Source organism: Lytechinus pictus, unplaced genomic scaffold (genome assembly GCF_037042905.1).
Source record: "Lytechinus pictus isolate F3 Inbred unplaced genomic scaffold, Lp3.0 scaffold_26, whole genome shotgun sequence".
NCBI lineage: Eukaryota > Metazoa > Echinodermata > Echinoidea > Temnopleuroida > Toxopneustidae > Lytechinus > Lytechinus pictus.
Window position 1 is genome coordinate 1,030,112 of NW_026974146.1, and position 24,285 is coordinate 1,054,396.

A 24,285-nucleotide genomic window follows, 5' to 3' on the forward strand; every position below is an offset into this window, starting at 1 on the left:
CATAAGAGATGACTAGGAAGAATCAAATATGGATAAAGTTAAAAAGGTTTCCATATGTCAACATCAACCATTACCAAACACTTGAAGATATATCAATTTCTCAATTACAGCATACCTGTGCATTAGAGCCAAATTTCCAAAACATTTACTCATCTAGTCTCCTTTATTAATAATCACTCCTAAATAGTATGAAAATATGTTCTTTAATGTATTTAACATAATAAAATTAGATAATTTTTTTTTTCATTATTCCATGTTTTCAAGCATGGTGTGGGTATAAAGTAGAGGCGGATATACCTTCAAGGTTGAAGCCTTCTCATTCAGATGAGAACAGAACTCCCCCTTGTCACAAACTCCTCTCAGTATCAGGTTAGTCAGGTTAGGTAGGGAGCATAAAGCTTCTACTAGGTGATGTGAAGAGGCTGATGATAGAGGCTTATTATTCCAAATCTTAAGAGTATGGACCTACATGTGTACAAACATTGATCATTAAACATACATGTACATATCAGATGGTAAGATCATGCTGTAATGCTTCAAGTTAAACTGGTTCAAAAATATGTTGATAATGCAAATGTATGCATTGATGTATTTCACAACATAACATTTTAGCATCCATACCTGTTTAGGCTTTACAGCTTTCTGTTGAGGTGTATTATGTTTAAGGACTAAACAATTTTAATAGTATATGAATCTTGAAAGAAGGAATTAGTACAGGTAATATCTGTACCCTTATTCAACATTATACATGTAGCATCACTTTCAACAATTTCTGAGATTTCATGAAAATGATCAATTTAAAAGATCATACATGTGAAGACCATAATAATCTCAGATACTCTATGATACATTTGTTACTCCATATTTGTATTCTATTTTCAGTAACCTTTTACCCTACATACCATCTCAATCTAGACCACCTGGTCATTGTTCATTTCATCCTATTGTTATGTTCCATGTATACACTCAATGTAGCTCTCATTGTACTGTATACATTGTATGTATCATGGTCAATATCACTCTCATACACATACCACATGCACCTCTGATATTCAATGATCTACTTTCTCTCCCACCTTTTTGAAGCTGATATTTCTCTTTTAATCTTCCACGTATACCAATTTTATTAGGAGATGTCTTGTAAAACTCACAGACGGACAAAGTTGTAAACAATTCCTTATTTCTGCAACAATCGTTACCAAACACTTGAAGATATGACAATTTTTCAATTACAGCATACCTGTGCATTAGAGCAAAATTTCCAAAACATTTACTCATCTAGTCTCCTTTATTAATGAACACTCCTAAATAGTATAAAAATATGTTCTTAAATGTATTTAACACAATAAAATTAGATAGACATGTTTTCAAACATGTTATACGTATAAAGTAGAAGCAAGCATACCTTCAAGGTTGAAGCCTTCTTATTCAGATAAGAACAGAACTCTTCCTGGTCCCAATCTCCTATCAGTATCAGGTTAGTCAGGTTAGGTAGGGAGCATAAAGCTCCTACTAGGTGATGTGAAGAGGCTGATGATAGAGGCTTATTATTCCAAATCTCAAGAGTATGGACCTACATGTGTACAAACATTGATCATTAAACATACATGTACATATCAGATGGTACGATCATGCTGTAATGCTTCAAGTTAAACTGGTTCAAAAATGTGTTGATAAGGCTAATTGCATCACAACATAACATTTTAGCATCCATACCTGATTAGGCTTTATAGCTTTTCTGTTGATGTTTATTTTTCTTTATACAAGACATTTCAATACCTATGAATTTTGAAAGAAGGAATTATTACAGGTAACCTCTGTACCCTTATTCAACATTATAGCATCACTTTCAACAATTTCTGAGATATCACAAAAATGATCAATTTAAGATCATACATGTGAAGACAATAATAATCCCAGATATCTTTGTTACTCCATATTAGTATTCTATTTTCAGTAACCTTTTACCCTACATACGGTACATCTCAATCTAAACCACCTGGTCATTGTTCATTTCATCCTATTGTTATGTTTCATGTATACACTCAATGTAGCTCTCATTGTACTGTATACATTGTATGTATCATGGTCAATATCACTCTCATACACATTCACTCTATGTATATATGTATATTACCTACATATACTGTAATACACACATGTACAGTATCATGGACATTGTCATTCAATATCACTCTCATACAAATACCACATGCACCTCTGAAATTCAATGATTTACTTTCTCTCCTACATGTAACTTTTAAAGCTAATATTTCCCTTTTTAACTTCCATGATTATGAAGTATCATTAATTAAAAGATGTCTAGGAAGATATGGATTTTATAAAGTTAAAAACGATTCCATGTTTTTGCATCAATTAGATGTTTTTGCGTCAAAGCACTTGAAAGTATAACACATTTTAAATGACAGCATACCTGTGCATTAGAACCAGATAAAAAAAAATCTCATTTAGTCTCCTTTATTTATAAGCACTCTCAGATAATATTGTCTACGTACATGTAGTACAAAAATTTGTTCTTAAATGTATTTATCCCTATACGATTACATTTTTCCATATTGGTAACGTCATAAAAAGGGCAGCTGCCCAAAATAATACATAATATAAAATGCATAAATTTCAAATATCTTAACGGTTTGTGATGATTTATTTTCACCAAACGATATGAAAAGAATTTACTAGCATACAGGTATAACATCAATCAAATATTTAATAATAACTTCATTTATTCATTATGATGGATTTTTCTTGAACCTTCAATATTTTTTTTATATTTTCTGTTATTTTATTCAACTTTTTGTCTGGGTGAACTTCCCCTTTAAACATGATATTTGTTATGTTCTTCCTTGTACATACATCAGTATTTATCAAAGATGTATGAAAAGAATCATGAATCGGTATTAGTCAGTTACTTAATATACAGGCCTACATAATTATGTAAACCTGTGTAGCGATTATAACCAGAACTTCATAACAGAATTAGCTGGACACTAAACCTGTGCAGTACATGTAAAACAAAAAAATATCCAGGATATTAATTCACCTTTTGTTTGTTATTTAAAACAATCTAGAGGGTATGTTATAATACATATTTGATAATAATAATATTTTGCATTTATACAGCGCTAAACACAACGGAACAATGTCACTAAGAGCTTTACAGAAATATTATTACCCCGGTCAACGGATCCTTGCATGCCCGCATACAATGTATGCACCTTCTCCACTCCCTGAAAAGCACTCCAACAAGAGTTCTAAGACTCAATTGCTAGGCATACTATTTATAGGCTTTTGCATCCTACCGGGTACCCATTTAATGCCTGGGTGGAGAGTGGGAAATTGTGGATTGACGCCTTGCCAAAGGACGCTAGCGGCTAGGCCATGGTGGTATTCAAACACACGACCCTCTGATTACAAGGCAAAGGGTCAGATCCGCTACACTACTTTGCCTAAATGTACAATATCTTTGTCCATCTCAACTATCCGTTGTAATCTTTCTATCTCTTTTTACCAAGAGCCTCATGAAAGCAGCTAGGTTGAAAGATTGGCCCTAGTTTTTATAAACAGTATTTAGAGATTGGTGCTAATCACATTAGTACTACTACACTATACCTCATTTGATATGTCTGGTCTGAGCAAAGCTCCATCACAAACCATCAATGTGATGATATGCTACATTTGCTTTGTTTTAGCTTTCTGTTAGAAATAATAGATTGTTAATATTCCTGGCGTTATTACGCTGTTAAGGTAACTACGGCAAAAGGACTGATTTCTTTTTCCCTTCTCTTTGCCCTCTCCCCTCTCTTTCTCCCTTTGTCTCTCCCTCTCTTCTTTATCTTTATTCCCTTCAACATTTTTCCTTTTTTCTATCTTACTACGTTCAATACCCTTTCTTACCATCAGTCATTGTTCCTAATTCTCCCTATCTTGATCTCTTTTCAAGCTCCCATTTGCCCCCAAGTTTCTTCTTTAAGATATGAATACTCAATTTCAACCATTCTTTTTTTTTTCATATACTTGTATTTGCATAATTTATATATTTTTGTTATACCAATATCTTAGTACAATTATGAATTTATGTAGCAAAAATCAGAACAAAAAATTAGTTAAACCACGTATTAGCTTCTCCTCCTCCCCCTTCTCATTACTTCACTATGAAATTTGTTATGAATTGAATTGACTCGTTATAATCCATGTACATATTATCGCTTGCATTATGTTTGTGTATGTACATTTATATTCATTTCATGTTGCCCTGTATACTGTTTGTCTAAAACAGATAACCTGGGCTTATTGTAATTGGTTCCCTTTTTATCAATAAAAGGTGATTTATATAAAAAAAATCATGTTTTTTTTTTCAAATTGGTTGTTTAATCATTAATTTGTCTTACATGTATCTAGGAATGTCACTGCACAGGACTGGCATAATAAATCATTATAATGTAGGCAACTAAAATTGCAATCATATAAAGTCATCAGCATTATATAAGGACTACGATTACATTGTTACATAATCTAGAATTATAAATTACTATCAGTATTGTTTTAGCACTGTCATTCTCATTATTACTATCATCACTCATCATCTTATTCCTCCTTATAAATTCTAACATCAACATGACCGTCTTATTCTTTAAGATGAATTTCTACTTACTGCGGCTTTCCTTCCTTCTCTGGCAAGAGTTTCATAGAAGGTAGGGTGAAAGCTTGCATACAGTTTAACATCCCTTAGTGATGGTGCTGAGCATATCATCACTGCAACCTCTTTTGATATACCTGGTCCGTAGCTAGGATATCTAATAGCACCAACCATCATATTGATCTGAAAGTACATTGTAAAGCCATACATCACAATTATATTTCCTATTGGATTGCATTATTGGATATTGAGATTGCCCCATTGAATAGTTTAAAATTTTGTATTCTGCAAGAGTATAAATGTAAATAGTATAGTGGTATCTACAATTTTGTGTGTCGTTAAAGAAGCCTATTTCAGTATGTCTATCCTGTGTTCATCTCAAATGAAAAAATTAATTTCAAAGACTTGTACTCAAATATAAACATGATCTGTTATATGAATGACAAATTAAAACATTGTTAGAATCAAGTTGATAGTAGGACTATTAGAGATGATAAACTCAGCAGGAAATGCTGTCATGTCTCTCCCTTGTTTCAAAGACTTGATTGTCATTGGTGTCAGAATTATTGTTTTCATTCAAAGAGAAAAATCATACATCATTTTCAATATCAATTTTAAGTTTTACACAAGTAAACTCAGGCAGGATCTTCAGTTATACACTACATTACCCTTATGTTTAAGTTTTATGAACTAAGTCCACATACTTTCAAAGTTATGATAATAACATTTCAAAAACTTAACCTTGGTTAAGATTTCGATATTGATTCCCTCAACATGGTCTAAGTTCCTTGACCTTAAATGACCTTCGACCTTGGTCATATGACCTGAAACTCAGGCAGGATGTCCAGTAATACATGTACTTGATCACCCTTATGTCCAAGTTTCATAAACTAGGTCCATAAAATTTAAAAGTTATGACAATTCCTCAAATACCCCCAACATGGCTAAAGTTTGTTGACCCTGGTCATGTGACCTGAAAGCGGCGCCTATAGTCTCCCTCTGCTATGCAGGTGGGACAATAATAGGAAAAATATAACTATACAGTGCATCCCCCAAAAATGTCCCTCTGACAAAGGGCTGAATTAATTTTAAAATGTGGTAGTATTCTCAATCAAATGTAGAGGAGTAGAAAGTTTATTTCATAATCTAACTTTTATGAAAATTTCATTGGTCTTGCTTCAGCATTTTGTTACACACCCTGTAAACAGTGGTGCATTTCAGCCCATTCCAAGTTTGCAACACTGTTGTATTTCTGCATTAGCATGATAACCCTCATTTAACCATCCAGGATCTGAGCAGGGACATTTATGTGATCTATCTGGGCTCATTATTTAACATGGTCATGATCAGAAGGGTATAAAACAACCAAAAATGATTTTTTTTTTCATTTTTGATAGGGGATCAGTGCATCGACTTGATAGAAAATATGAATGATGGATACATGTAAGTACAATAAGCTGAACAGTGAAGGGCAAACCACGAGTGTATCATACTTTGCATTACTTGTGGAAATATTCTTCTTTTTTAATTAAAAAAGGTCAGGTGAATTAACTTTAGCTCATTAAGTTAATAAAAAGGAATGACGTCAAGAATGCAATATAGTTAGAATCGAGTATGAAACAGACCTGACTTGTTGTCTCTATCATTGTGCATCTCCCCTTATCAAACTTAAAATGAATTGTTACTGTTAAGTACTGTTTTTGCCCTTCCAAACATGCGTGATGTTACAATTTGATGAGTTTGGTTTAGATCTTGGAGATTTTCTGGTCAGCTCAGGAAATTCCCTGATCAGAATCTGAATGATCAAAGGGGTTGATATGCTAGGCAGTGCAGAATATAAGAGGTGGTAGCAGTGCTGCATGTATGCAAACTTGGAATGGGTTGAAAAGGACCACCCTTACACAATAATGTTTACAAACTATCAATGCCTAGGTATCCAAAAGCTGCATACGGCCATGCATGAACGCATAATCATGAAATACAGCTGGAAAAAGTATCTTCTCACAAATAATTTGATACCATATTTATGTGGTATGTCTTCGCACTTGGATAATTTTTTGCAGTGATGTAAATTTTGATTTGCACAAAAGGAAGGCATGACTGCAATGAATAAATCCAGATTTTTATGATGCCATAATCCTACATGAGTTAGTAAACATATTTGCGAATCCCTTGTCAATAAAATTAACTTGATAATTGATACTAAAAAGTGTTTATTAAACAATTATAATGTAAATTATTGAAAACATGTTTTTAAATTCATTTTAATGCAACCCTTGTAGGATTATGACATCACTGACATCTGGATTCATTCATTGCAGTAATGCTTTATTTTGGCGCAAAAAACAAAAATTATATCAGTGCAAAGAATACCTACTGTACTGATCATCCAAGCATTAACACATACCCCATAGATATTGTATCAAATTATTTGGAAGAACATAATCTTTCATGCCATTTTTAATAATTGTGTTCATGATACATTTTTCCATAAATTGAGGATTTGAGATGTTAAGTTTTTATTGAACTCACCCGGTATAATAATTATCATAATATGCATGCATAAGATGGACAATGTTTCAGTCCAATTCAAGATTCCAATATCTTCATACATGTATGTACTACTGATATTTTACTCAGTAAATGAAAAACAAACTGAAAGATGGATGTTTGAATGGTTTAAGGTTTTTGTCTTTATGTATAAATCCGTTTCAAGACTATTAAGATCTGTCTGATGAGTTTCAGCTATACTCCTGAAGGAGTGCTACTGTAATGAAAAAATAGAAACATGCATGAACTCAGGGTACTTTTCCTTTGTATCCAACTTACCGCCTTTGAATATATCCCAGTGGATGCATAACCAGCTATAGTGTGTGTGTCTTCAACACGGATGGACAGAGATGATACTGAATTTTGAAGCATGGCGTTGGTATCTTTATCTTGACTCTCAAAAGCTACATCAACCAAGAAATTCATCTCCTTCTTTCTTTGGCTTTGGGTGTACTGTTGTAGCAGACACTGGGTGATATAATTGGCAATGTTTTTGTCCTGTGACACAGTGAAGTACAGAAGATACCTAAACTCTTCCTTCCTAGGGATCACTACTTCCTCAATCAGCCTCTTAAATTCAGTGCAATCTGAATCATAGAGAGAAGCAAGATAGACTGCAGCCATGTACTCCTGGAATAGTTTATGAGGAAAGAAGAATGTTGACTGCAGGAACGGTCTGCTCTTATCATGAATGGATGAGAGCTTTTTCTCCTGTGACAACACTCCTACTTTGCATGCTGTTTCCACATAGTCTGAGAACTGTTTATGATCTCCCTCATTGAAAATAAGGTTGTTTGATTGTAGTCCAGTAAAAGCAACCTTGGCAATTGGTTCCAAGAGTTTCTCAATTTCAGAGCGATAGGTATTGAATAATGGGCTACTTAAATCTGGGATCTCTTTCTGGACATAACGCACCTTTAGGAATTCAAACACTTCACGGAATATTTCAGAGAATGTTTGAAAAGCCTTCCACTCTTCTTTCTTGTTGTCATCAAGTACATGTACTCTCCACATGTGACAGAGCATAGATATGTAGATAGGATATGGTGCCATATTCTCTGATATGATATCATTGCTTTCAAACAATTGGATGAATTCATCTGCTGTAGCCTCAGTGTCTTTGAAGTAATGGCAAATGTAAACCTTTGCATTCTCTCTGCTAAAGCCTTCCACATGGATGAATGTGTATCGATTTCTTAAACTACTGCTCCCTCTTATTTCATTGGCCTTCCATGGACGGCTTGTCACCATTACAGGGCAAGTACGAAGTTCATCTGAGCAAAGAATATCTTCGACAGTGATATCACCTCTCTCCATAGAATTTACATTGGATTTGGGATTAGTTCTTTGGTGTATAGATATACTTGATGGACTTGTTTCTGATCCTACTGTGGTTTGATCAGCAGATCTTGATGTACCTGAAGGAAAATGCTGCATTACCCGTGGTTGTTTGCTCTCCTCTAATCTTGATTTTTTTCTGTTTGTGCCTTCATAAAAACTTTGCTCTCTCTTATTGCTCATTTGGGATTCTGATTTCCTGTCAGTTTGATCATTTGACTCTGACTGAGCACCTTCTAAACCTTGCTTGCTTTCAGTATGCTGTACATCCTTGCCACTAAGCTCATCTAATCCATCACAGGCAATGAATACCTTTTCTGGATTTGAACGGATGTACTCAGTGATCTGACAGGCTTTTGCTGGGTTGTCCTTTGAAAGATATGACTTAACAATCTGACCAATCGTGTATCGCTTGGCTTCACGCAGAAGGATAATGAGTACCCACACAAACTTTGACAGATCTGGACTATCGTTTATCCAGTCCCAAGCAATCTTAGCCAAGAATGTGGTCTTTCCAGCCCCTGCCTCTCCTTGGACCATAATCCGTTTGGGGAAGATGCCGTTGACTTTGAGATTAAAGAGATCCTTATACTCAAGTTGACTCCTTTTCTTTCGTTTTTCTTCTTCCAAGAAAAGGTTTGTGTACATATCTTGGAATGGCACAATAGAATCAGGATCTAGTGGATCAGCTCTTATCATACAGAAATCAGTCCTGTACTTGAATTGAAGATCATCTTTACATCTCTTAATCAGGTCAGGGGTAAGTGGTTTGGTCTCTGATACTGGAATTGTCACAGGTGCACCTAGGAAAAAAAAATGTCACATCCTTAAACTTTAAAGTCACATGAAACAATTATAGACATATTTCTGTAAGCACAAGGTTCTATCGTCCAAAATTAATTTCATTCTCTTTAACTTTTCATTAGAAAAGTATGCTTCAAAGCATTAACTGAAGTACATGGAAATTCAGCGACAATCATCACCCTTTTTTAATTCGGTGCTGATTTCGCAAAACAACACATTAACATGAGCCTGTAAACAATACATGTAATTCAGTTTCTTGTCAAAATCACAAAGTGAACTCAGGAAATTTAAAGCAGTGTCTTCTCCATAGCATTTTCAGACCAGTTTTTATTGAGATTTGACCGTGCCTCCTGAAAATGTTATTTGAATGGCTGTGGCCCTAAATAGACCATACAAGAGCGTGTCTGAGTGCATTTTAGTAATTAATTGACTTTGAATACAAGTAATTCAATAAAATCAATGCCAGATTTGATCTTTTGAGGAAAATTGTACATTTTCTATCAATTTATGTCATTTACTAGGCCAACAGGTTATGTGACCTCGAAACTTTAATAACTCATTGTTGTAGAGCATAGTTGTAAATGTGTCAAATGTGATCCATAACAACTCAAGCTTCACCCCGGTCAAATAGGAGCCCATCCCCCCAAGCATGTAAAGGGTAGCTGTGTGAGATCACCATGGTCACGTTTTACAAAGAGTTACGATTGATCCGATCAATCGCAACTATGGACGGCCAGCAACATCAACATCTATTATGCATGTTTGTTCAAAATATTTTCTAGCTATGATGTATATTCATGCATTAATTGTTTTCTTGAAAATTTACTGCGCTTCTCTTTGCATACAAAGGGCATTGTGCAAATTTTTCGTAGAAAAAATTATGGTAAGGATGGATTTCCATAGAGTTACGATTGATCGGATCAATCGTAACTCTTTCTAAGACGGGGCCCAGATGTCCATATAGACATGTACATAAAAATCATGTATTTCTTTGTTTATTGGCTTTGGTCTTATTTTTTTTTTTTATGGAAATCGTGGGTGATATTATTTCAGTCATAAATTTAAAAAAAAATTAATGGTCAATTAATGTCAGTTTATTTGTATAATGCATGCATTTTCAATCGGGCACAGTCCCATGGGACAAAAATCTGTTTTCTGGGCGGCACCAACTCAATTTAGGAAAGATTTTGATGAGGTATCAAAATGTTCAAGCAAACTGAAACATCACCATTTATAGCCTATTGTCAATATTTGATTAATGAATAAATGTGAACCCGGTCAAGCAGGTCAATGAAATAGTGCCACTAGTTGAAAGGTACATATTATTTTGTTTTTAGAATAACTAATTTAACTGATTTATTGAAGGCAGCCATCTTAGCTTCCTTCTTACCCTTACCTGTCGACTCTGGCAATAGATTTCCAGTAATCAGTTTCTGAGACAGCAACACTAGACCACTCTTTTGTAAAGCCTCTGCAAGATGAGCCCTGATGTTTGTGTCTGGAAGCTGTTTATCCCTCCATCTTGTGAAAGCTGTCATCAATGCATCGCAGTTATCTCGGGTACGCTCCTTGATGTTATTAAGGGTTACATTGGAGATATTCAGATTAATGCCAACTTCCTTGTAGTAACTTGGTCCGATCTCTTTTGACAACATCAAAAGTTCTCTCTCACTGACGGTACTGTAAAATTAATGAAAAATAGCAAGACAGCTTATATTATTGTATAGCATTATTCAGCACCAAGTATGAAAATGATGACCTACAGGTATTCCAAATACTGTCCAGTTTACTTCACTTGGAGGTAACTTGTCAGGCAGTATTGTATTACATCATGCAAAGACTCTTTAGTCATAACACAATTTGAAATGTATTTTTTTCTTCCTCTGGGTGTTGATACCATGGGTAGGGGGACGAGTCCCAATCCCTTAATTTTCTCATTATTATTTATCAACTTTATGGAAGAAAACGTTTCATCCCCTCTTAAGTGACACAAAGTCTAACAAAATCCCTTCTAAAAATGTTTATAATAATAACATTAGTTTAACTACTGGCAATACATGTATGCATATAGCACCTGACCAAAGGACAGAAAAAACATTTTTCATGCATGACATGCATCGTTCATCACTATCTTCACAGTTTATCAAAACAAATGGGGAACAAAGAGGGCCTACATGGCAGGATTAATAGACTAGAACAGGTGGAAGAGAATTTTTGGTACGGTGCTGCATAAACTATTAACCAAAGTAGCAGCACATCTGAAAACTAATATTCTATAATACTTTATAAAGTGTGTCTTTGATTGTTTTAGTAAATGACCTTTTCCAGAGAAAACCACTGATTTTTTTATATCAAAAATACATACAACCCTAATTTCTTTCTCTTAATATTCAAGAGTATGATATCCGATGATCAATATAGGTTTATATTTTCTTAATCCATTATTTTCTAGCAGACTAAAGACAGAGAGATCTTTAAAGATACAAACGATCTGGTCACATCCCCAATAATTTGTAAACAAACTAAGTATTGATTTGTTTACATACTGTGGTGGTACTGACATGTCTGCTGCTCCTGTTGAAGTTGATGCTCTTGAAGTTGTTGCAGTTGTTTGTCTGACATCTTTAGCATTTAAAAGAAAGAAATACAAGACATAAAGATGGCAATATATCAAAAGGGACTGGGCCAGGATTTTATAATACACTTTCCAGATGAATATTGGACAAGCAAAAAACAAGAAAAAAAAAGAAAAAAGGTCCTCACTTTCAAAATGGAAGAGAGGCACACCTTGGGTAAAAAATGCATAATTATTTACATTAAAATTTTGATTATGACATGTTATACATGACATCATTGGCTAGAAATTACAAGAAAAAAATAAATTATCAATTGTGGATGTTGAGTTACAAACCTTTAAACTGTCATACACAGAAAGGAAGAGAATTTTGAATGACATCAAGCCACAAAAAGAATGTTGAAGTTGATGTCAATCAATACCAAGATCACATAACACCTCCTACAAGTGCCTCCTCCTCCTTCAAAGAGGAGAGTGGTGGAAGCCCGCGTGTGATAATGATGCACTATGGTCAGCGGCGTACCTAGGATTTTCCACAGGGGGGGGGCAAAATCGGCCGCAAAAAAATTTGACAAGCAAAAAAAATAAAAAAATTTAGGTTTTCGTACCAGAAAATAATTTGACAAGCAAAAAAAAAAAAAAAGGTCTTCAGGCTCTCTTCCGGGGGGGGGGGGGGGGGGGGGCATTAAAGGTCTTCAAGTTCGTCAGGGGGGGGGGCAAGAAAGGTCTTTTAAGCTCGTCAGGGGGGGCAGGTATATGTCTTTTGTATGGGTTGTGGCTCGTCAGGGGGGGCAGAGTGCCCCCTCTGCCGCCCCCCCCCCCCCCCCCCCCGTAGGTACGCTAGTGACTATGGTATAGGGAATGTGAGTCGGTTGGCAAATATGACCATAAACCAAGAATAAACTATCAGGATGACATATTATCAACTTTGAAAAGGACAGTTGTTATGAAATTAATCTTGTTTTTTGGTTGATGCCTTGATGGTATTTACTCTTGAACATCATGGCGAAAATACTTTCATTGTTGAGATAAATGTTGTATTTTTGCACTTGTCATGTCACTCACATTTTGGATGTCGTGTCACTCACAGTATATAGGAGGGCACCATTTTCCATAGCAAAGGTTTGATTGATTTTGGCTAAATGTGTTATATAGGTACACTATTTACGTACATGTTCTGATACTCACAGTATTCCTGGACAGCTACTTGGGCACGAATCCAATCATAAGTGATAATAGTCAGAAACCCATGTCCAAAATTTGTCATGTCACTCACGCACCATTTTTTAATCATATCTACTTAACGAATTGTAAATTTCAAAGTAAACTGGTAGTGGCCCATGCCAGTCCTACATTGTATATAATATAGTAGTCATGATTGATTCATAACCTTAAGTTTAAAGATATAAGCCCTTAACCCTCTCCGATTGCCGTGTCACTCACGTTTGAAAATGACCAATTGTAATAGTATTGGAAATCCTTATGAATGTCCTTCATTTAAGAAGGCATTTTATGCACATTTTGCAAGCAAACCAATTACCATACTGATCCCTGATAATTCTAATAGTTTTCATTTTTAAAACTAAAGACATGAACAAATATAATTTACCAATGTATATTCATGTTGTCTATTAGATATTATCATTATCTTACCTGTTGTTTTCTGGATTAGATTCCCAGCTAGAAGTTCTTTGGACAATCCCCCTAAGTCACTCTTTTCTAATCCTTCTGCAAGAAGAGCTCTGATGTCTTTATCTGGATGCTGTTCATCTCTCCACCGTGTGAACATTGTCATCAATGCATCCTTGTAATCCAATGAATGTTGGACAATGATATGATCAAGTTCAGCAGATGAGATTCCCAAATGTATCCCTAAATCTGAATAGTACCTCGGTGGGATGAGCTGGGCCAATCTCAAAAATTCTTCTTCGGTGACGGAACTGAAAAAAAAATATGTTACAAGAGACGAATGACAGACAGACAACATGCAGACTCCATTCGGATCCCTTTATAGTTTTACCTTCACCTCTAGTCGATGAGACAAAAAAAACAGCCCATTAAATCCACACTCCATGTTTGTCACCAGAGCAATACATTCATGTAAATATAGTCAACAATAAAAACAATTACTGGCGTTCACTACAACATAATAATAATGGTATATTTACCCAGGGTAGCCACTTCAGTTCTGAAAACTGTTCTCCCAGCGGCCACTTATTATTACCCGGCTGAGCTAGGCTACCTATTATTACCCGGCTGAGCTAGGCTACCTATTTAGGTGCACACAGCTTTTTGAGGAATTAATTCCTGCATGTACCCATTTACCTCACCTGGGTCGAGTGCTGAAGGACATTACGCCATGGCTGGGATTTGAACCCATGACCCTCTGTTTCAAAGTCTGGAGATTAATCCACTGGGCCATGATGCTCCAATTAAGAAAAATAATGTATTTTCTTTTAAAGACTATGATAATAAAACTGTACTTTCCTTTGCCAGAATATAGCATTTACAATGCTAGTCCCACATGTAGACCTTGATGTTCATAAGGTTCCATGACGTTGTCTCTGGTGAAAATTGTTTAGGGTTTGGGATTCATAAAGAGTTTTTTTTTTTCTTTCTCTTCAATTTGAATCTTTTTGGGTTTTGATTTGAAAGTAGGTCCAGAGTTCGGTTGGTCCCTGACCACGGTCCATCTGGTAAGTTAAACCTGGATCTATGCAGTTTGGAATTAATGGGTATTATTATAATATTACATTATAGTGTAAGAATATGGTGATGTGCCTTCTTCTTATGCTCCAGCTCTCTGTGTTCTTTTTACCTCAACTCATACTTACCTTCTATCTTTCTTTTCCATTTCCATTCTCATTCAATAGGTCTACCCACACAAATTCTGAAAGAAATAAGAGGAGAGTGTATTAAAATACTTGTGCTGTTATGTATATTACACACGACCGAGCAGTAGACCTACAGACACATTTTTGCTAATATACCAATAATATGATTGCAATACGTGTGAGTGGATAAGATCTACACTGATAGACTGTAAAACTGTACGGGTCCACTGGGGCGAGGGTTCAAGAGGCCGAGGGTCCGCAAGACTGCGGCTGATTTTTCTCATAGTGTATTTTCTATCATTTGTATTGTTATTTTTTTTCTTCTTGGAATAATAGTTTATTCTATATCACAACAGCATAATATAGATAAAATTACAATGAGAGAGTCAAATATACCCATTTTGAAGAAAGGTCAGCTCAATATAAAAATGATCATTGAACTGCCAAATTCTGGATTTAGATTATAACTTTATTTTATTTATTTATTCATATACTCCACAAATTATCAAAGTACATTTCAAAATAAATCATTTACAGAATATACATCATCTGCATTTAATATTAGAAGTGGGCTATACATGGGTCAAAAATACCTTTTTTGTAATTTCAATATGGCAAGTTTGTGTTCTTATTACTTGTAATGTATCTCAACATGAAATGACAATATTTTTTGTCTCGGGTTAGCATTTAAGGAGTTGAAGAGTTTCCCTAACTCATTCTTGATTAGTGATAGAAGCTCTCATTATCATCACTGTCACTGTTTCTAATTTGTTTCTCTTGGAAAATTTACAGGAGACATTGCTTTGCATGTTACTGCTTTAATGAAGCTCTGGCACATGAATCATGACGAATGTACCCCACCTCAATCCATATTTTAACTTTATAAAAATTTATATCTTTTGGAGACCCCGAAGTGGCAAAACTGCATTCCCCCGGCATTCCCGCTACTTTACAAAACCAGTTTGACTTGCATTATCGACTTGGAAAAGACAGATGTATGAGACACCAGTCAACATGTTTCCTGAAGAAAGTTTTGCTGTTTATTTAAGCCTACGCCCACGGGAGCCCTCCGAATTTACCCCATCCCTTCTCCTTATTTTGACACTAAATAAAAAAATATCGTGTTTTAAAGCCATCGGCAACGCAACTTGCGTTTAATGGTATAATAAAGCAACTTTTTATGTCTATATTTTATCAATATTATTATTATCATTATTATTATTATAATGATTATTATTATTATTAATATTATTATTACTATTATTACTATTATTATTATTATAATTATTATTATTGTTCTGCAGTTTGTAATAATGCTCTAGCACAGTAAAGGCTATAACCCAACAGAAGCATGCCTAGGATACCCTTTCCCCTTTTGGTTTTATGTATTCAAAAATAGTTAATTGTCTTTAGAACTCTTAAAAGATTACTTTTGTTTTTATTGATATCTTGGAATAGATTGAGGAGAAAATACTCTACAATTGATATGTAGAGGAGCTGTGATACATTGAAGAAAGGCCACACGTAAGCTCTAAACTACTCAAAGCCCTTTATTGATTCCACTCTATGTTGAATTTAAATATTTTTAGAGCCCAATCGGAAGAAAGATGCATTTCTATATACTGCACAGTAAAGCTGCTTTACATTCTCCTCTTGGAAAAAAAACATAGAAGGCATTGTTTAATATCGCATAAAATAAGTTTGTGTATATGACCATTATGACGGTGGCCTGTCGAAGTTGCCCAACCCTTTATTTTGTTTTGACAATACATATTTAGAATATCGTCTAAATGAAGCCCTCATTCTTGAAAAGGGCACTTATTAAAGACAGCATCTACATTACAGGCCCAAGCACTGGGAAGCGGGGGCTGAAGCACCCGGAAGATTTTCGGGGGGGGGGGGGTGGGGGTGTGCTGCGTGTATTATTCTCCATATACATCACCCCCTGGCAGATGTGACAAAACGAAAAAAAAGAAACGTTACCAAAATATCCTTTTAGTTTATTTCCTTGTTAAAGGGGAATCCAACCCAAATAAAAACTTGTTTTCATTTGGAAAAGAATAATCAAACAAGTTGATAGGTGAAAGTTTGAACAAGATTGGACAAACAACAAGAAAGTTATGACTTTTTAAAAGTTGTAAATAATGGTAATCACTATACCCATGGAGACTTCAAATTGGCCGCATATGGGATGTCATAGTGATGTAAGGCAAGGACTACCATTCCATGTACTCCAATACATATTGTGGCTAAAATGTCATTTTTCCCAAAAGTTTTATTTCAAATTATATTTTTCTTTCATGAGGACATAACAAATTATACTACATGGATTATATTTAGATTACTGCCCCAGGGGAATGGGTACTTAGGAGAAAACCACAAATCCCTCATAATAAAGTACATGGCCTATGGGAAAGTTGTCCTTGCCCCTTGTCATAATTTACTTAATCAGTTGCCAATTTGAAATCTACATAGTATTAGTGATCTCAATTTTAAAGCAGCTATAATAATAATTATAATAATTATACTTGCTTATATAGCGCTTAATACTTACTTTGTCAGAAGTCTCTAAGCGCTCTACAGTATATGCAGCATAATTACCCTGGCTTTAGCAGTGCAGCTGTTACGCGCGCTGCGTTTCAAGGAATAAATTCCTGCCAGGTACCCATTTACCTCACCTGGGTTGAGTGCAGCACATTGTGGATCAATTTCTTGCTGAAGGAAATTACGCCATGGTTGGGATTCGAACCCACGACCTTCTGTTTCAAAGTCCGGAGACTAATCCACTGGGCCACAACGCTCCTATAATTTTCTTATTGCTTGTGCGATTTCTTTCAAACTTTCACCATTCTGTTTAATTAATTTTTCTCCTTCCCAACACAACACTTTATGGCCAAGGCTGGATTCCCCTTTAAATTTCTTGATGTAAATTTGAAATGCAAAAAAAGGTTCAATGTAAAATTTTGGTCCCAGGAAATTTAACAAGCAAATAAACAAAAAGGATTGCACTACAAAATGAAGGTTATTTTGGTAACGTTTTTTTTTCGGTTTTGTCACAACTGCCGGAATTCCAGGGGGTGCTGCCCTTTTCCAGATGAGGGCTTCATGTAGACGATATTCTAAATATATATTGTCAAAACAAAAAAAAGGGTTGAGCAACTTTGACAGGCCACCTCATGTACACGAACTTATTTTATGCGATATAAAACAATGCCTTCTATGTTTTTTTTTTTTTTTTTGGGGGGGGAGGGTTTATTCAAAAGGAGAACGTAAAGCGGCTTTACTGGGTGCCAGGTAAAAATGGCAGAGGTATTAATGGCAGAGGTAAAAATGGCAGAGGTAAAAATGGCAGAGGTAAAAATGGCAGAAGTAAAAATGGCAGAGGTAAAAATGTCAGAGGTAAAAAAGGCAGAGGTAATAATGGCAGAGGTAAAAAGAGCAGAGGCATAAATGACAAGAGGTAAATTTGTCTACAATTTTAAAGAACAGATATATGCTTTTAAAAAGGGGAAACAGTTTTATTACAATAAATTTGTAAGGGTACACGCACAAAATACCAATTTTCAGTAATTTTACACAAATGTATGTAAGATTACACAGTGCAGTAAGATTAGAGGTGTTCTCCAGACTCTGTTGCAGGATTTTTTTATTTTTAAGTATAAATTTTCTAACAACGTAAAAAATGTCGGAGTTGAAAACGGCAAAGGTAAAGATGGCAGAGGCAAATATGAAAGAGATATGGGGTGCTGGTTTGTTAAAAAGCCGAGAAAAAAAGTTTTCACTCCAAAATGAAAGGGAATTTGGTTAAGGGGGGAAATGACACAATTATTTCAACTAAATAAAGTTCTTTTACATGTAGGTCAGAAAAAGAAGTACAACAAAAATAATAACAACTAGATAATAAACAATGTTTTTTCTTCTGTTTGAACAATAACAGAGATTTGTATCAAATCTCTACATTTTAGTATTCCTAGCTGATTACCAATAGGCCCGGGTGCTGCTTATGGTGTACAAAATACCCAACAGCACTTCCGCTTCCAAGGGTTATGACCATCAAGGCGTTTATATCACATTGGATGCAGTGGTAAACGTTCAGGGTCTTCTTTTGTGCAAAGAATCTGAACCAGACGGTCCCCCTCGATCGACCCCAACTTGGTACCAATCAAAACAAGATTATTATTAATCAGTTACATATTCAGTGCCAAGCCTGAACGCATGCTTATTTTGTCATTCAAATATTTAAAAAGAATAGTACAGACGACATTACAAATAAGGACATGATATTTAACCACAATCATTCGTGACAATTTCAAAGTCTAAGCTTTCCCCGCTATGTTCTTTATGTTTTTCCCCTCTCTGTCTCTCCAACTCTTTTATGTCTACTCTTCCTCCTTTTTGCATCGGTAAACCTGGCAAAACTTTAGAAATAGAAACAACAGCCAGACAAAAAGGGAATGTTATAAAATGATGAATGAGAATAGTGCAGTTTCATTTTGCTTCTGATAAATTGAATGAAAAAATATATGTCGTTTGATTTCTTTTTAAAAAGCTTTCACGGTACACCTCCAACGAATTCGTAAACAGCATTGTTAGGCCGATGAAGACATAATGATATAATGAAATGACATGCACTTCTAATCTAATCTATATGTACATGCGTGGGCTTTTTGACAATTCATTGCATGGGGGTGAGACTGGCCATATCTTACCTAGAGCTGTCATTTTACCTCTGCTGTTATTACCTATGCCATTTTACCTCTGCCTTTTTTTACCTCTGCCATTTTTACCTCTGCCATTATCAGGCGCGGATCCATGGGGGGGGGGGCCGAGGGGGCCTTGGCCCCCCCCCCCCCCATCGTCAAAAAAAAAAGAGGAAAGAAAGAGGAAAAAGAGGGGAAGAGGGGAGAGAAAAGAAGAAAAAGAAGAAAAAGAAGAAAGGAAGAGGGGGAAGAAGGGAAGAAAAAAGAGAGAGGAAAAGGGGGAGAGAAAAGAGGAAAGGAGAGAGGGGAGAGGAGGAAAGAAAAAGGAGGGGGAAAAAAGAGGAAGGAGGAAAGAAGAGAAGAGAGAGAAAGGGGAAAAGAAGAGGGGAAAAGAGAGGAAAAGGGGGAAGGAAGAAGAGGAGAAAAAAGAGAGAGGAAAAGGGGAAAGAAAAGAAGAAAAAGGGAAGAGGGGGAAGGAAGGGAAGGAAAAGGGAGAGGAAAAGGGGAAAGAAAGAGAAGGGAAAAGAGAGGGAAAGGAGAAAAAAAGAGAGAGAGAGGAAAAAGAGGAAAGAAAAGGAGAAAAAAGAGGAAGAGAAGGAAAGAAAATGATGTTCGAACCAAAAGGGCGCCGAAATGATGTTCGAAGGAATGTCAAAATGATGTTCGAACTGGGGGCCGAATTGATGTTTGAACGGGGGGGGGATTGATGTTCGACGTAGGGGCGCCAAATTGATGTTCGAACTAGGGGGCGCCAAATTGATACTCGAACTGGGGGGGGGGGACCGAATCGATGTTAGAGCTGGGGGGGGGCGCCAAATCGATACTCAAACTAGGGGGCGCCGAATTGATGTTCGAACTAGGGAAGGCACATTGAGTTCGAAGGGATGCCAAAATGATGTTCGAACTGGGGGCCGAATTGATGAACGACCTACATGTAGGGGCGCCGAATTGATATTCGAACTAGGGGCGCCAAATTGATGTTGGACCTACATGCATGGGCGCCGAATTGATATTCGAACTAGGGAAGGCACATTGAGTTCGAAGGGATGACAAAATGATGTTCGAACTGGGGGCCGAATTGATGAACGACCTACATGTAGGGGCGCCGAATTGATATTCGAACTAGGGGCGCCAAATTGATGTTGGACCTACATGTACATGCATGGGCGCCGAATTGATATTCGAACTAGGAGGGCGCCGAAATGATGTTCGAAGGGATGTTAAAATGATGTTCGAACTGGGGGCGCCAAATTGATACTCGAACTGAAGGGGGGGGGGGGGCGAATCAATGTTCTAGCTAGGGGGCGCCAAATTGATACTCAAACTAGGGGGGCGCCGAATTGATGTTCGAACTAGGGGGGGGGGGGCGCCAAATTGATACTCGAGCTAGGGGGGGGGCCAAATGATATTCAAACAAGGGAAGGCAAATTGAGTTCGAAGGGATGCCAAAATGATGTTCGAACTGGGGGCCGAATTGATGTTCGAATAGGGGGGGGGGGCGAATCGATGATCGACCTACATGTAGGGGCGCCGAATTGATATTCGAACTAGGGGCGCCAGATTGATGTTGGACCTACATGTAGGGGCGCCGAATTGATACTCGAACTGGGGGGGGGGGGCGCCGAATTGATGTTCGAACTAGGGGCGCCAAATTGATGTTGGACCTACATGTAAGGGCGCCGAATTGATACTCGAACTAGGGGGGGGGGGGCGCCGAATTGATGTTCGAACTAGGGGCACCACATTGATGTTTGAACTAGGGGGCGCCATGGGCGGAAATCACAGGGGGACAGGGGGGACGTGCACCCCCTACCAAAAATAGTAGGGGAGACACAATATCAAATCTCCCCCCTACTATTTTGGTCTTTTATGATGGAGAAAAATACATCATTCACATTCGAAATAATACATGTATTTAGAACTATTAAAATGACCTTACATTTTAAATGGGTGAAAACCTTCTTTTTTTTTTACTTGTCAAATTTTCAAGCCCCTGGTCCCATAGGCCGATCCAGGAGGGCCCGAGGGGCCCTCCTGGATGGGCATTACACATTATCACATTTCACCATTTCACATTACACATTTCACCTCGTAAATCGAACTTTCGTTATTTTGTTTGATTTAAAAACTGATTTTTAAAGAGTGCTTTCTAAAAATGACAGCTTTATGGCCTGAATATTATCATTTTCTGCTCGCGCTACGCGCTCGCAAATTTCGATTTATCAAGTACCTATTATTTTCGTGTATTCCATTTTGTTTTGAAAATATCCCATTTCAAGTCTTGTTGTCAAAACGTATCAGATTTGATTGGCGAGTTATGTATGTCTCAACATTGATTTTCAGCTTATCAAGATTTTGGCTCGCGATTTGCGCTCGCATTAATGGTTAAAAAATATTTTAACTGATGCTTCCTATTCATAATTACAATAGTGCTTGAAATGTCCAGTTTTCAGGCCAAAATATCATCAGATTTTCTCGCCCTCATTAGGCATTAATAAATAAGATATTAATTTAATGATTAAATTGTCCCTTTTGTTTAATCTCGCACTTAGCAAGAAGAATATGAAGATAGTCATAATTTTCATATGATGACATGTCCTAAGGATGTCCCGCTCCTATGTAAAAACTCAAATAATAGTGAAAAATATCAGCTCCTTATGAAGTGCGATCCATATCCACCTCACTATTTTCCTACAAAGTGCTTGAAATATAGAGCTGAAATTGACTTTTTTTTCAGATCGGAATATCAAATAGTTTAAGCTCGCACTTCGCGCTCGCTTTGATTTTTCATGATAAAAGATGTGTAGAATGCCTAGATTCTAGGTCTAAATCTGAAACACGTGCGCGCATGTTTGTTCAGATATTCAACTTGTTCTCTATTTAAATCATCCAGTTTTAGATCACAATATCAAAAAATTCTGCTCGCGCTTTGTGCTCGCTTCATTAATGTAGAAAGACCCCATATTACTCATCCTTTTCATGATTTACAAAACATGAATAGAGTGCCTCGTTCTTATGTTTAAATCTCAAAATTTTTCATTTTCCATCAATTGTTTAGTTATATACCTATTCTGTTTAAGTTGCAAAAAGTGCTTAGAATTTCCATTCTTGAGGTAAAAATTTCCAAAAATTTCAGCTCGCGCTTTGCGCTCGTATTATTTGATTGTTGAAATATGTAACGTCTTCATGGCTAACTGCAAGCAGTCTTTAACAGGTACCTTTTCCATCAGTTCATTTTTGCTCGCACTTCGCGTTCAAAGTAATTATTAAGTTGCATACACATCTTTTTCAGGATAACAAACATTGCCCAGATTGTTCAGATTTTAGGAAAAAATACATAAAATTTCCCCAAAAAATTTTAGCTCGCGCTTCGCGCTCGCATTATATAAATAAGGATTATGATATTATATATTTATGTTGATTTATAAGAATAAAGCTTAGAAGTGACCATGAGGACTACCCCTTCAATGAAACAAACAAAAATCATCTTCTAGCGGCCGATCGGGGATTAATTTTTTTTTGCCCCACCCCCCCCATTGGCGAAGTCTGGATCCGCCCCTGTGGTCCCCCCCCCCCTACCTTTGGGGACAGATTTCCGCGCATGGGTGAGACTGAATGGACTGGCAATGATGTTGCTACATAGAGACCTTGAAGTCGACAATGACAAAGTTGTCAAGGATTTCGCCACTTCCCATCCTCGAAAGATGAGGCTTTCCTGTGTCATTGATGATCCTAACGATGTATAACAAGTGAAACGCGTAACGTATAACAAGCGGATATTTGATTGCTTTTATGTCTAAATTTCATGAATTACTAGTAGATCCATTACCTAATTTATGTCGACATTTCAAAAAATTAATTTTGGTAAGATTTCGATGTTGATTCTCCCAACATTTTCTAAGTTCATTGACCCAGGCGGCCAGGCCTGCATTGACCCTAAATTACCTTTGACCTTGGTCATGTTACCTTAAACAAACGTAGTCAGGATATCCCGCTATACTTTATTACCCTTGTTTCCAAGTTTCATGGACTATAACATTTCTTAAATTTGGTTAAGATTTCAGTGTTGACGCCGTCCCCATCGTCAAAAAGAGGCGCCAATTATTGTCTCGCTCTGCTATGTAGGCGAGACAAAAATTATGTTCTGTCCTAGCGACTTTTGTAACATGTTTTAGTAGGGGGCACGTATACAATTCGTCAATATTTTCATGAGTAATTCGTGAGCTTCACGAGCTGAGCACTCCATAACTCTATTCCTAACAAAAGTCGCTCTTGTTTATTAAAGGCTAAGAAACAAAATATGAATAAGAGTTGTGAATTCTTCTTGCATGAAGGGAAGCACTCTACACTTTGACAAATGTATGAGAAGCGTGTGATTTTAACTGTTGTTTTTATATTGCTTGCAACACTTAAGCCACTAATCCCAAACAGATTGGAAAATATAATGTTAACAAGTGGAATATAATATTATATATATGTCCTATGTTTCAATTGGACGGTGAATGGAGTACACGGCCAACAATTATATGACTTTAGCAGTAGTGAGAGTATTATTCTTAATAATAATAATAATAATAATAATAATAACGTTTTATTACCCAGGGTAGCCACTTCAGTTACCAGCGGGCCCTGCAAACATTATATGTTATTCTTTAATCTGAGCAGATTGAATAGGCCTAACCGATTTTCTTTGACATTTCTGTTAATTTCAAGTTACATTTTATACTGACACTGTTTACATTTTGTACTGATACTCTTGATATTTATCAGAACAAATGAGGATTTCTATTCTTAGGTGAATGTTTTCTTGTTATTTCTCTATTGGAA

General features: G+C 36.3%; 1 protein-coding gene across 2 annotated transcripts in view; it reads right to left on the minus strand.

Moving 5' to 3' along the window:
* The window catches only part of LOC129283096 (uncharacterized), a 60,809-nt gene that overhangs the window by 17,787 nt on the left and 18,737 nt on the right, over positions 1-24,285 (minus strand). The window contains exons 3-10 of one of the 2 annotated variants that reach the window (XM_064115261.1): positions 14,759-14,814; positions 13,578-13,864; positions 11,896-11,971; positions 10,746-11,029; positions 7,487-9,348; positions 4,673-4,840; positions 1,406-1,573; positions 298-465 (exon numbers count right to left, since the gene is read on the minus strand). In XM_064115261.1, coding sequence (XP_063971331.1) covers positions 298-465; positions 1,406-1,573; positions 4,673-4,840; positions 7,487-9,348; positions 10,746-11,029; positions 11,896-11,971; positions 13,578-13,864; positions 14,759-14,790 — 3,045 coding nt within the window. In that variant the 5' untranslated portion in view covers positions 14,791-14,814. Of the gene's footprint in view, positions 1-297; positions 466-1,405; positions 1,574-4,672; positions 4,841-7,486; positions 9,349-10,745; positions 11,030-11,895; positions 11,972-13,577; positions 13,865-14,758; positions 14,844-24,285 lie in introns of those variants that run through there. The other variant, XM_064115262.1, reaches the window with a different exon arrangement.